The 14,804-nt window shown below is 41.3% G+C and overlaps 1 protein-coding gene across 13 annotated transcripts in view; it reads left to right on the forward strand.

Moving 5' to 3' along the window:
- Positions 1-14,804, forward strand: part of LTBP1 (latent transforming growth factor beta binding protein 1) — a 365,380-nt gene that overhangs the window by 219,125 nt on the left and 131,451 nt on the right. For all 13 annotated transcript variants that reach the window (XM_036027834.1, XM_036027833.1, XM_036027829.1 and 10 more), the window contains one exon: positions 13,758-13,880. In XM_036027834.1, the coding sequence (XP_035883727.1) occupies positions 13,758-13,880 (123 nt within the window). The remainder of the gene's footprint in view (positions 1-13,757; positions 13,881-14,804) is intronic.

The following is a 14,804-nucleotide window of genomic DNA, read 5'->3' on the forward strand; positions in this document are numbered from 1 at the left end:
GCAACAGAAGATATGCCATGTGTGGTGGACTTAGTGTTATAGAAGTCAAAGCAATTAACATTCACTTGGTTTTGTTTAATAAGAAAGGGAAATTATCTAATATATTCTTTCTACTGGCTGGTTCAAGGTTCTAAGACTTCCTATTTGTAAAAATACTGTAGAAGTAGAAGTGAAAATTTGCAAGTAATCACTTGCTATCTCATTTAACAAAAGTAGAATGGAGACTCTTTTAAATACTTGCTTGAGGGCTTTTTTTTAAAAAATTTCCCCCTCCTGGTATGGCTGGTATGAAGTGACCTCCAGCCAGCTCTGTTCCTGCGGAGCGTAGCAGGTGGTTCCTCCTCAGTCATTTGCACCGATGGTCAGTCACACCAAATCCCGGCTTATGGTCGTCTCAGGCAGCTATTGGCAAAAAGCAGTATTATACTTTTTGGCATGGATTCTGGAGTAAAGTATCACAGAAAATTCTATTTCATGGTACCCCAAAAAGGCACCGCTAAATTACACTGCAGAGAAGATTGACTCATAAAATAATATGATTTCATTCTGTATAATCTATTTAAATTGCTTGTGAGAGTAGGGCTTAATTTCACTCCCTTTGTGATATAATTGGTCAGTAAAATGAAATAGGACTTTCTCATGTTACATGTGTACACTCAGTTCTCCTCGAGCCTTAAAGCTTTTTGACTCTGTTATCCTGCAGTTTTCAAAGGGAGCCCATTCAGCATTCCACACTGTTCTCACAGTTAAATGTCTCCTCGGTTTACCGAGCACATTTACAATTAAAATGATTAATAACTAGAATTACATTATTTCCTTCAATGAAGTGCACTAATGTTCCTGATACAACTCTCACTAATGTGCGCTCGGTAACAAAGAACCAACTGTGCACAAGTTAATTTGAGGAGCTTTCAAATCCCTGCCCTCAAAGCTGGTTTTTTTCTTCTCTCTCACGGTGCTGCAATTATCTTTTCAAATGAATGATTTATTACATATACACACAGGGGGCCTGAAACCTGCCTCACTACCCTCAGCGTTACGGAGTTGTTATAATTTGCTTATTTCTCATAACAAACAAAACAATTCTGTTTTCTCGTGCATCTAGAGTGGCACTTGTCATTTGTCACTTGATTAGTATGCTACTGGTCTGATATCGAATCGGAATTAAATGAAAGAATATATCATGGCAGTGATGATAATAGGAACCTCTTATGTTCATACTGCTTTACTCTAAAGCTAAGTTTCCCCCTGAATGTTGAATACGCTCACCTGCCTGTAAGTTTGCCATGAGATGAGTTATTAAATTAGGTATAAATCTAAGTTTTTAGAGTAGAATTTGTTTCAGACAATACGTGGGGACCAAACTATTTAGTGAAACCTTTTATTAAAAGCAAATATGTCTTTCGATTTACTAAAATCATATACTTGGTTCGTGACTGTGTGGGTATAAAATCAACTTAGTATTCTTTTCTACATTTTTAGCATGTGTCCAGGTGCTGAGGGCAGTGCCAAAGTGTACAACTAGAAGGCGTCCATATTTCTGTGTACTGGTATACACATATTCCATGTTCGTGGATAATCTTGAGAATTCTTAAAAGTGTGCAGTATTTACAACACAAACATTAATTGGCAGGGCCCTCGCGAGCTGCAGACCAAGCATACGTAATGAATGATGAATAAGCCACCGTTCCTGCCCTTGGACTTAGTGTAATTAAATCAGCTTGAATCAGCAGGATGTAATTTGCTTTATTCACTGTCCCAACCAGCTGAATTCGAGCTGGCTCCCGAGGAGCCTGTGAAAGCAGATAGGAAAGAGCTGTCCACGTGGCTTTCTTTTGCTGTCACTTTAGCACACTGGTTGTTCTGCTTTAACATAATGCATTTACAAAACAGATACATTAGGGCACAATAATGCCCATTACCAAAACTTCCACTGTAGGGCTCCTTTTAGATAGCTCCTCAAAGTGCATCTGAAATCGGATTTTATTTGGACATTAGAAAGAGATAATGCCTGCTTTTTTCCAAGGGCCTATCTCTGACATGAAATGAGACTCAACAGTCTTGATTAATAGTCCATATAAGTAAGCCATTCATAGGACTTTCTGGTTACAAAGGGCCCGCCTAAATTGTAGCTTGCATTTCAGACCTCTTGATGATTACCAGACAAACTGATTGTGGCTGCAGCATGGTGAGCACATAAAGACTGGTCTCTGAGTGTCTTAGAAGGCTAGAAAGTGCAGGCGAGCCCCTCAAGAAAACCTACTTGGCTGGAGAAAAGAATGTGGCCTGTGGCATGGTGCAGGTTGGGTAAGACAAAGTGCTTCATAACTTTCAGGCAAGGCTCCTATGATTCATTGCATGCACCACGTACAATAGAACAGGCTTTGCGATGCATGCTGGGAAATAGACTGCTTTTAACATGGAAATGTCCAAAGGCCATTTATGACAGCATCTTGCATATTTAAAAGAAAATGCATTTATGGCTTAGACAACTCATCACTTTATAATTATTTTAAAGGCATAATGTAAATATAGAAAGGGTTTTTTAAATAGAGTTAATAGTTACATGAACTTATTGCCGTTTTACCAGTTTTTGCTCTCAGTGTAGTTTCTTATATCCTGTGTTTGCTTGCTGGGTTCACATTTTCTTTTGAGGTAGGTTTGCAAGATAAAATGTAGGAAACCAAGTTAAATTTTAATTTCAGATAAATAGTAAATAATTCAGTATATACTTATGGTAAAAGACATTCATTTTTTATCTAAAATTCAAATTTAATTGGGTATCCTGTATTTTGTTAAATCTATATTTGTAGTTATATCCTTTAACAGTTCTTTTAATGAGACTCACTGAGAAGTGTGTACTTTATGTGTCTGAAAACTTCTTTATTTTGAGCTCCTTTTATAATGATACTGGTCAGGCGTACAATTCTAGGTTAATGGTTGTTTTTCAACAGTCATTTTGATTGTTACGCTGATATCATCTGGCTTTTGGATTTTTGATACTTCTTTCTTTGTAGATAATCCATCTTGTCTCCCTTTTGAGATAGTCTATTAATTCTCTATGTTCTTTAGTTTTATCATGATGTGTCTTCTTGTGGATTTATGTTGATTTTTACCCAGTAGACTGTACATTGTCAATCAGAAGATTCACGTGTTTCCTGAAATTTGAAGATATTATCTCTTAAAATACTGCTTCTCCAGCTTTCAGCTGCAACTCCTATTAGACAAGTATTGGAGCCTTAGTATTTTTCATGCCTGTGAACAAGTCTTCCATGCTTTTATTCTTTTGCCTTCCGGTCTTTAAATTCCTGCTTTACTTTGCCCAACCAGACTATTTCATCCATTAAATTTTTAATTATAAGACTGTTTCATTTCTGAAGCTTGTAATTATTTTTCATAGCTACCTGTTCTTATCTCCTTTTTTTTCATTTTTTTTAAAAATGTATTCATTCATTTAGTTATTTAAGCATGCTAAAAAATCTTTAAAAATCTTTGTCAAAACATTTCATAAAACTTCTCTGATCTGGAGACTATTCCTGTTCAAATCTTTGACACATTTGCTTTCTTCACATGACATCTTTTTAACGGAGTTCATAGGCTCACTTTGAATTGAAAGTTTATTTTTATCTCCCCCATTTCTTGCTTTTTTTTTTCTATCTGCACCCCCAATCTGAAGCCAGATTGTAATGCTAGCTCCTGACAGTGTGCCTTTTGGTGCTATTGTCCCAGACTTCAGTTGTGGGGGGGGTTTTACAGGGGACTTTTAGCTTCTTACCCCAATGACTAACCCCTGGCCATCCCTACTTATTTTCAGAGAGCAGGCCCAGAGGTTCCACGGCCCCACCCACCATCATGAACTTTGTCTTTGTCTTTGCCATTCCAGGTCCACTGAGACGATTGTCTTGTTTTTTGATCTTTTTAAAGAATTTATCTGTAGTTGGTATGTGTTTGGAATGGGGAGGGAGTGTGGAAGCATGAATTCACTGTGTAACCCTTTTTTAACATATCCATACCAGGATTTTTTTTTTTTCATCCAAGAAATCAATATGGGAATATGGTGTTAAGCTAATGTGTATATATTATATTTTTTTTAGAACATGGAAAAGTTTTCAGGAAAAAGATTAAAATTATATAATCGGTTGTGCACAGGTAAAGTCTCTTTGCCTGTTGGAAGTAAGGAGCCTATCAGCATAAATTTGTAACCATCTGCCATTCATACACTTCCCCATCCGTGTCATCGACATTTAATAGTGACTTAAGTAGGGCGCTCTGAGAAATACGGACTGTGATAAGGCTGAACTCTCACCCTGATGAGGGTCGCTGCTCCCACACATAATTAAAAAGTCAAGGTAGCATGTAGTAAGTATTTTATGAAATGAACTAAATATGTACAGTTTCAGGGGAAAGTTCCCATTTACTTAGGAAATCACAGACAACATTTAAAAACATATTCCTTTAAAAATCACATTGTCCTTCCTATTTATAAAAATAATTCTTACCTATTCCTTAAAATTTAGAAACGAAAGAAACATATAAAGGAAAAAATGTGAAAATTACCATAATCTCCTACAAAAATTGATACATTTTCCTATATTTTCTGCCAATCATATATATAATATATATTTATTTATCTCTCTCTCTATATTTATATATAAAGAAAGAGAGGTTTGAAATTTCATGGACAGCTGTGAAAACCACTTCTTTACTTCATATATAATGAATACTTTCCGATATTATTAAATAATCTTCTTAAAAATACTGCAGCGCTGACATAGTATCCCAGTTAATGATATAGGATCATTTGTTTACCTGCTCCCCTGAAGCTGGATTTTCAGATTGGCTTTTGTTTCTCCTCATTATACATAGTGCTGTCAGGGGCATATGGGGCCGTGAACCTTTATGTGACCCTGTGCCTGTGCTTAGAAGAGAACTTGCTGGCTTCCAGGCTTTGCCTTGTCTCATGCACATCCCCTTTCAAAGAGGATGTACTGTTTCCCTTCTCCCTAGCGGTTCGGAGCCCGCTAACGGCATCCGGCCCCCCCACCGCCCATTTCCTTTCCTTTACAAATTGGAAAACACAAAAGGAACAGTTCAGTAGTATGTTTTGCTTCACACAGGCCCTTGACATTTGTCTTAGGCTTTCCCCAGTTATTTTATATTAAATATGGCTGTGAGAACATTATTATTTTTTTTTCATATTTATTGTATTACTGGAACTAGCTCTTGCTGGTTTCAGTAGTTTTTTTTTTCAGTGAGTTTTCCATGTAGGAATAATTTTAACTTCAAAAAAGTATAATTGGGTAAGATGATGATGGGGCTAGGGAGATGGTGGGAGAGCGTGCTGCATCGTGCAGGTGCAGGTGCAGGAGCAGGTGGATGATAAGACGGTGAAGGTATTTGGAGGGGACCCAGGCTAAATTTGAAGTTTGCAATACTGGCTAGTGAGTGTAAGCTTCCAAAATAGACATAAAGTCGATATATTTGGTTATTTACAATATGTTACTCTGTTGACATTTCTGGTTTCCATCAGATGTCTTGGAGAAAGTATTCTTGGAGCTAAGATAAATGTCTTTTAAATTAGTAGTGAGTGCTAAGCACATTCCGTCACTCCCTCTTTTCCCTCTTTTCCGCCCTCCCACGCTCACTTCATCTGTATGTCCCTCTCTCTCAGGACCCACCCACCCTGTTCAGGATTTCCTTCTTGCAGTGGTAGTAACCAAGCCCAGTAAATCCGCATTTGACGTTGTTAGGTTCTGTGACTTTAGGTGAAATGACATAAAATGAAACCAGTTTTACCCGGGCTAATTGATATACACAAAAGTTAAGTCCCTACAGCATCAATATTGTAACAGAATGGTGTTATTCAAGGACTTGGTGTACAAGGGGCACAGTAGTGACCTACAGCCATCACTGTTTTTGGTGATGGTGATCCTGACATAGCAAGTGACATAAGCGGCCTGTGTTTCCTAAGTTCCCATCAGCCAAACCCGTTTTAACCCTTTTGTACATAACCTAGGTTCTTCCTCTAGTAACCCTATATTCTTACCCAACTTTTCCTGGAACTTCTCTCTTTCAGGGGAAGATAACACTTTCCCTTGAGCCCACAGGGTCTCGTTTGCCTTCAGATCAAAATGATTTACCTGCCAAAGGGGCACATCCTGGGGAGGCTTGTCCTGAACTCCTTCACGGTGTCGTCTCTGAAGTCCCCTTCAGTTCCATTGTCAAAGCGGAATTGATGGTTGTGGTGTTTGTTTCTTCCTCGGGAACATGGAGTTTGAAATTGGAAACAAGTCTATGAGCGTGATGTGGGTGTAAAGATGAAACTTAGAATCCATCGTTCTTGCTATCTACTTGGGAAATAATAGCAGAAAATCAATAGGTATAAACTAAGATGGGAGTCAACCAGGCTTGATAATTCAGTTCTTCAAGACACTTACACATGTGTAAAGTTCTTTTTGTTTTGCCTGCTGGGTGGAGATTCACACAATGCTCTGCGGTAGTTGGTGCTTTAACACCAGAAACTGCGGGACACAATGTGAGGCTGGATCGCACATTAGCATCGTCAGAGGCTGAGAGGGAATTATTAGACATTTCACCTATTTGAAAGGGAGATCTTACTGTTTGAGGTATCCTTTTGGAACTCCTGCTACAGTTTCTAGTTTAAATAGGTTTTTTTTTCCAGTTATGATTTAAACAGTTTTGATCTGGACCTGAGCATCATATTTCAGCATTTAAAAGTCAATTTGGGACCCGTTCCTATCCGTTCTAGAATCACTTTCTGGTGTGTCCTCTTACTATGCTCAGATCACTGGGATGAGATTCAAAAAGGAAATGTCTGCTTGTTTTATTCAGTTTTCTTCAGGAAAGACAGTGGTGAAGTGAGTCATTAGCACATTATATTTTCCAATAGCTCTTTGACCTTAATCTCTGGGGCTGTGAAGTCAGTGGGAAGGTGCCTGTTGCATCCTGAGTGATGAGGAGAGCCCACGATGGGTTCACGTGACTGTGAATGTTTCAAGCAGAAATTAATGCAGTGTCTGCAGACTAGAGTCTGAAGGCCAAGACCCACAGAGGCGCGGGTGCGATTAGCATCTTGCATGTGTAGTACACATGTATCAAAAAATAAATACAAGCTGTTCTCTGGGCTTTGATAATTCTTTTATCATGTTACCCTGAAGAGAAAAGAATTGGAAGGAGCGGAGTTGCTCCCACAGTGGCTGGCCTCCTTTTATGATCAAAGCCATCCTATGCTAGATTGTCATTTTGTAGTGGTGGGACAGTTACCTGTCAGGAGGGGAGGCTCCGGAAGCAGTGAGGCCTAGGTGCGTGGCCAGCCCCAGACAGCAGCATTGCCCACCAGTTCAGGGGGGTGTTAATACGTGGTCGTGTGAAATGGGTTCCATGGCCAAGTGTATGGAACACACCAAGTAAAAGGAAACCAGGGGTCCTCGCCGAAGGGCTTCTCAGGGTATTTCCTCAATGTGCTTGTGTTTGTAGAACACGCAGTGTTTCTCAAAGGTATTTGGCCACAGAGCCCTTCTCTTAGCAGAATCCTAACAAAGTTTGGGTTTTGTGTAAGCTACTTTGGGTAAAATGGCTGTAAAATTCTGCTCTTCAAACATTTTTACTCACTTATCATTTAAAATAATTTTGAAAACCTTATGTGCTCACACATTTTCAAGCTGACATCTACATTTTTTCCTATCAAAAACTAACTGGATGCAGTGGATTTATTTCTGCTGTTTTTATATTAGTTATGCGCTTTAAGCATATTTTCATCAAAGTCGTGGAGCTGCAGAGTTGGCTTTTTCCGTTTGAGTAATGTCTGCCATCTAACCTAATTGGCAAAGCTAAACCTTCTTGTGAAACCTTTTTCTGTGACTGTCCCTCAGGACGGATATTTGTCAATTGTTCAGTTTTCAGTGCCTTGGAGAATTTCACTTTGTAGGGCAATGTCCCTAGAAAACCTAGAAAGATTGCAGATCACCAAGGGGTGACCTGACTTTGCAAAGAGGAAGAAGGCACGGAGTCACGGAGAGGTAGAAAAGGAAGATGGGCCATTGTGTCCTTAGGCAGATCACTTTTCTGCCTGAGGAAACATGGGAAGGCTCAAGATCTAGAGTCTGATTCCCTTGAAAGTATCCAAGCACTTTTATGCACCCTGTGGGGCAATTGTCATGCACCTTCAGGGGCAGGAAGTTTAAGAGATACATATGTCCAATCAGAGAATGAATTCCTCCTTTATCTAAAGTAAGTGATCTGTGTTAAATAGCCAAATGGTTTGGCTGGCTAGGAAAAGTATTTACCTTGAAAGGTATTTCTTTCTGCTTTCAAGGAGAGGTTATACTGCTAAGTTACTTGATGAAATTTCTAGCCATCAGCAAAAGCTGAATATACACACAGAAGAATCACAAAAAGCTTCATGTTTCCACACAGTGTACAGATATTCATGTACTGTTCTCACCTTGTACCTAATTCCTGTTGTTTACTGGACATGTCTCATTTCCTGTATAAATGTGCGTCACTAAAAAGGCAGTAAATTATTACTCGCTTTGTTAAGTGCGCAGTATAGATACATGAAATTGTGTTTATTTCCCATAAGGGCAGTTGTGCTATTTATAATGTATTATCCACGAATGTTACCATTTTTTTCCTTGTCAGTTCAACCCTGGCAACTGGCAGATTGCTTTGAAGGGAGAATATTGAAGCTAGAAGGTCTAGCTTCAGCTACATTATCTACTTCAGCCCCTTGGGGTTGCAGGAGAGAAAACTGAGATCAACAGCAATTAAGTGACTTATTCTAGGTCACATAATTTAGCGTCCTAGGTAGACCAAAGCTGGATTGTGGTGGCACAGTTCTCCCAGGAAATTTCCCCGCTCCCCCTTAAACCCCTTTAACAAAATGATCTTGAACAAACTCATCTCTATAAAATGGAAATAGCTATCCTGTGGCTCACCTTCCAGAATTGTTGTGAAGTTTCCATGGGACAGGGTGTGCCATACAGATGTAAATGTGATGGTGAGGATTCTTGCCTCATTGAACTAGATTGTTATTTCCTTTCCTAGTTCTGAAATACGAAGGCAGTGTTATATTAGATTATTGAATGAGTCTCTTGTTCCGCACATGTTTCCTAACTGCTTGGCCCAGACTCAGGGGTTTGGGGGGCCCAGGTCTCTATTTTGCCTCTAGCTGAGCCGCGCATCTATCTACCCTGTGGCTAAAGACAGCCTCAGAGACAGTGAGGGACTGTACAGACGCAGAAGACCCAGACCCTGAGCCCAGTGAAGGAAACCTGTCAAATCCTGTCAGGTGACCAGCACCCACCTCTACCCCATGGTCTTCCTCAGACTTTACTTCAAAATGGTCCCTTTTGCACTTACAAACACGCATTTCCACCACCTCTGTGTGAGTTTCTCAATGAGGGCATTGCTATTTTTGGCAGAACAATTCTTTGTCGAGAGAGACTTGCCGCACTTGTAGAAAGTTTAGCCCCCTGGTGTCCACCCACTGTTTTCTCCCCCAGTCCTTGTGACAACCCAAGACGTCCCCTAGGCAGTCACACACCCTCCCTCTGTGAGGATCACCCCGTGGTCCTCCCCGAGTGCCGAAAGGAAAGCAGTCTTACCGACCTACCACTTTTCTATTTACTTTTTAGAAGAGACCAGTTTTTTCAATCCAAATGGCTAGTACAGGGAAATGCAAGTTGAAACCTCCCTGAGATAATGCCACGCTTCTGCCAGAGTGACTGCAGTGGGGAGACACGGATTTGACAAGGGGGCGCAGCACTTGGCACTGGCAATGGACATTGGCATAGCCTCTCAGGGCCACTGTGTGACAACATTCAGGGCCTTCTCTCGGGCTAGGGAAGTCCGGCTTCTAGAGGTAGACCTGAGTACGATGAGTACCTGGCCTTCCAAAGACACGTGGGAGTGCTTCCAGAAGCATGGCTCGTGACGGCCACACACTGGCATGCGTGAACTGATCTCGATCTCCGCACACACTGAAATGTCTTACAACAGTGAAAGAATGAACTGCTACATGCAGCCAAGTCGGTGAATCTCACAGGTGTCATAACGAAGAGCCATGTCAGACAAAAGAACATATACAATGTGATGCCTTGTATGTGAAGTTCACGAACACATCTAATCAATGATGACAGCAGGCAGAACAGCAGTGGCCTATGTGGGCAGAGATGTAGACTGGGAAGGGGCATGAAGGAGCCTTCTCTGGCAATAAACGTGTTCGAAAACACCTTCTGGGTGGTGGTTGCATAGTACATGCACACATGTGCGTGTACATGGGCACTCACAATATGTGTACGTAAAATTTATCTAGCTGTATACTAAAGATGGATGTTCTTTTCTGTACATAAGTTCTTAAAAACTTGGCAACTTAATTTCTAATTTATGGTATTTTAGAGAATATGATAAAAATAAATTGAGGCAGTTGAGGGAGATGGGAGTTTGTCTGGAAGCTGTGAGAGCGTGTCATGAAGAAAGAGTCAGGCTTTGGGGTTCCGGAGGCCGAAATTAGGGGAGTTGGCATTGCCAGTGCCGGTGGGGCAAGCTGCTTAAAAGAAAGAGAGCAAGAAGATGGAGAGCTTTACACAGTTGCCCTTCCTCAAGCATTTTTCCATTCCTTCCTCTCTAGAGCTGTAGTTGTGCTTTCTTTCTTTCTTTCTTCCTTCCTTCCTTCCTTCCTTCCTTCCTTCCTTCCTTCCTTCCTTCCTTCCTTCCTTCCTTCCTTCCTTCCTTCCTTCCTTCCTTCCTTCCTTCCTTCCTTCCTTCCTTCCTTCCTTCCTGTCCTCCATCCCCATGGCATCAGGGTCCAGGCAGCAGGCCATGTCGAGGAGAGTCAAGGAGGGAACACTGACAGAGGGCACGCTCAGTGGTTGTGCACCAGGTGTTTATATGTTGGGGTGCAAACCCTTCGCCTTCACCTGGCAGCCAGTGGTGAGGCCGGGATGATAAAGAGGCAAGGGGAAATTCCCGAGCGGTGAACCTGGAATGTGTACAACCAGTGAACGGGAGTAGAGGCCCCTGAGAAAGAGGAAGGCCAACAAGTACAACTTAGTGGGCAGATGTGAGCAGAAATGGGATAGTGGGGGTTTTGTCCTGCTTTCTTGACTACTACTGGCTCATTACCTGAACTTGAGGTTTAATTTGGGACGTGCGATAGGGGCTTGTTACGGGGGTGTCCAACCTTCTGGTGTTTCTGGGCCACACTGGAAGAAGAAGAGTTGTCTTGGGCCACACATTAAATACACAAACACTAACCAAAACTGATGAGCAAAAAAAAAAGGTTTTAAGTAAATGTACGATTTTGTGTTGGGCCGCATTCAGAGCCATCCCGTGCTGCATGCGGCCTGCGGGCCATGGGCTGGACACCCCTAGTACCATGTAAGCCCCACCTGGACTTGGTAGTCCTCCCAGTCCCATATGGTGGTTTCCTTAAGGCCAGTGAGTTCTGGGGGAATATTTTCAACTACACACTGTGCATAAATGTGTATTATAGCACAGTACACCGTGATAACGAATATGAGGGTCAGGAGCGGGACTGTGTGCTATGCCGGGTGGAACCTAGCTGGGTCCAGGTTGGAATGCTGTGGAAGTCATACAGCAAATGTGTCAGTTTGTCATTTGAGTGTCATTGAAAATTAATCTTATCACTAAAATTAAATTACAAACTGCATGTGTTGGATAAACTATGGCCGTATAGAGTTGATACCTCTGGCTATTTCGAGTATGCAATGTAAACAAATAATTGTTTATTGAGGGCTCTATTTGGCTTTTATGTAACAGTTCTCCTGGTAATGTTTTGCTACCCATGTGTTCAGTTTTAATTTAGAAAATTAATATTTTGGGATCCTTAATGAAAGTTTGATTAGAATTAATGATAGAAGGAAATGAATGTTATTTGAACAGGAAATACTAATAACCAAGTGTGTTAACCTTAAGCTATATAAACCAAAATACAAGTGATTACTAATTTTTTATTTTTAAATTGCCGCATGCTGTTTTCGCCTTTTAATTAATTGGCTTTGCAAATGACTCTGTGGTCTTTCTTTTTAAAATCAGCACATTTTTATCACTCTTGTTTCAAATAATTTTAATTTCCCTTTGGATCGCTGTCTTAGTCCCTTGGGGCTGCTCTGACAAAGCACCAACGAGTGGGCAGCCCATCAACAACGGGTGTTTACTGCTCACAGCTCTGGAGGCCGGGAAGTGCAAGATCAAGGCACCAGCAGGATCTCCTTCTGCTGAGGGTTCTTGGCCAGTTGCAGATTCCTCCCTTGAGTCCTAGGTGGAGGGAGGGACTAGGGATTTCTGGGAGCCTGTTTTACAAGGCACTAACCCCATTCATGAGTGTTCCACCATCAAGACATAAGCACCTCCCAAAGGCCCTGCCTACTAATAGTATCTCCTCTTGGGGTTAGGATTTCAACGTGGAAACTTAGGTCTGAATGAATTTCAGACATTCAGGTCCTAGCAGTCAGCCTATGCAGAGGACCTTAAGTCTCTATTTCCAGCTGTGGTTTCCTTTCACTCACTTCTTGAACCTTCCCCTCCTGCTGGATATTTATACTTGAATATCCCAGTGTGACCTTCACTATAAAACTAATCTCTTCATCTGCCTCTTTCCTCCTCAGATACTTTCCCCAAAACCAACCATGTCTTTTCCTCTTTTTTCAGATTAGAAGCCTCCTGGGCACCTTCAACTCCTTTTTCTTTCTTGTGTTGTGTTTGGCCCATCAAACGCCATGCACTGTCAGTTATTCTTAAAAACAATTCTTTATTCCTTCCCTTCCTGATAATTCTCACTGTCACCAACCTGGCTTGTCACCCGTCTCATACTTGCATTACTTCTTCCGTGGTCGAACTTTTACTCTTCTCTCACCAAGCCATGTGCTGGCCAGATGGATTTCCCAGAGCCTGCCTCTGATTCTGTCTTCCCTCCTGTGTAGAAACCTTTAGTGTAGCTCCCTGTTCTCAGTAAAATTGAATCATAACCTAGCCTGGCTTTAACCAGCTCTTTTTCCAGATATATACCTTCCTGAAACTTCTTTTCTAGCCAGTGGTTTGACACACGACTTCCTGGTCCCTCTTCCCTTCTCCAGGATCTGTTTGTGCTCCGATGTCCACCCACACAGGTCGCTCACCTCTCCCTCCCCCTCCCCCTCCATCCCACCTTCCCCCAACTTCAACACCTGACGTCTCACCCCTGTGTCAGTGCTGCAGTCTCCTCTACCTCCAGCTTCCTCTGGCAGCTCTTCCTGTCTATATAGGCAATGTCATAGTTTAATTTCAAGTTTATGGCCCTTCTTCTAATTGTGGTAACTTGAACTTCTTATCAGTTTAATTTTTTCCATAGTCGTAGGTATAACTAGGCTGTCAGTGTCTCCAGGGGGAGGCTGTCTGCCTTCCCCGTGGGCTCTAGGATACCTACTGTGCGCTAACACTCAACCGTAAGCTCTGTAAAGGCTGGAACCTTTCGTCGGTTGTGAGCACCAGTAAATCCCTAGTATCTAGAACAGAACTGCGTACAGAGTAGGTGCATAATAAATATTTGTTGTATAAACTGTAGATGTTCAATAATGTGTGATTTCATTGTAGTTCCTTCACAACTGCTGCATTAAAACTTGCTGGCATCTCTTATTTACCGTAACCAAGAGACTATGATGAAAAAGAAAGTTTACAGCCAGATCTGCCCAGCAGGGCTTGAGGGCTCCTTCTAAAGGAATTGTGTTTTCCTGCAGATATTAACGAATGCCAGCTGCAGGGCGTGTGCCCCAATGGTGAGTGTTTGAATACCATGGGCAGCTATAGATGTACCTGCAAAATGGGATTTGGGCCGGATCCTACCTTTACAAGTTGTGTTCGTAAGTAATGATCACTTTCTATTCTGATTTTGGATTTTTTTTTTGAGGGGTTGGGGGTAGGAGGTTATCCAAAATGAGGTGAATACTCAACTGGTCAACTGAGTATTGCACATACGCAGGGAAACCTCATTAAAGTGACAAGAGGGGGGAAGCGGGCCTGATATGTTAAAATAAACCTATGTTAGGGAACCAAAATGCATTTTTATTGCACTCAGAAAAATACAATAGCTAATAGCCAAGGTAGAGAATAAGCACACTGAGGAAATATACTTTGATGAAAAGAAAAGAGTTAGTGAAAGTGCGCATACCTGAGAGATGAAAAGTGTTTTCCTTCTTCAGTATTTTGAGCGTTATTTAGGCTGAGTTAAACTTTGTCCCAGCTTCTGTTTTTAATTAGTCCAAATTCTGAGTCACTAGTGTCTGATTTAATGAGGTTTCACTGTACTTTCTTAGGTGGAGAGTCTGGGAAATAGTTTTGGATTTTCTATTCAGTTCTAATTTCAAGCATCCTGTTCTGTTGTCCTCAAAAACCACCAAAATGTGTCCCTGAAATTATACTGTTGTGCCATATAAATGTTGTCTCTAAGATTTTCTCTTCATCTGGTATGGGTAAAAATCCTCTATCAAACCACATATTCTAATATTGGACAGAAAATACAGTTTCTCTAAAGAGCCCTTCTCCCCATAAAATCTAATCCACTATAATCACTATAGATCACCTGATGATTAGAGATGGATGCATTTTAGGTATAAAATTCGCAAATGCAGATTTTTAAAAAAGATTTTATTCATTTTTATATTTAGAGAGAGGGGAAAGGATGGAGAAAGAGAGGGAGAGAAACATCAGTGTGTGGTTGCCTCTCACGTGCCCCCCCAGTGGGGATCTGGCCCGCAACCCAGGCATGTGCCCTGACTGGGAATCCA

This window comes from Phyllostomus discolor, chromosome 6, assembly GCF_004126475.2.
Source record: "Phyllostomus discolor isolate MPI-MPIP mPhyDis1 chromosome 6, mPhyDis1.pri.v3, whole genome shotgun sequence".
NCBI classification, from domain to species: domain Eukaryota; kingdom Metazoa; phylum Chordata; class Mammalia; order Chiroptera; family Phyllostomidae; genus Phyllostomus; species Phyllostomus discolor.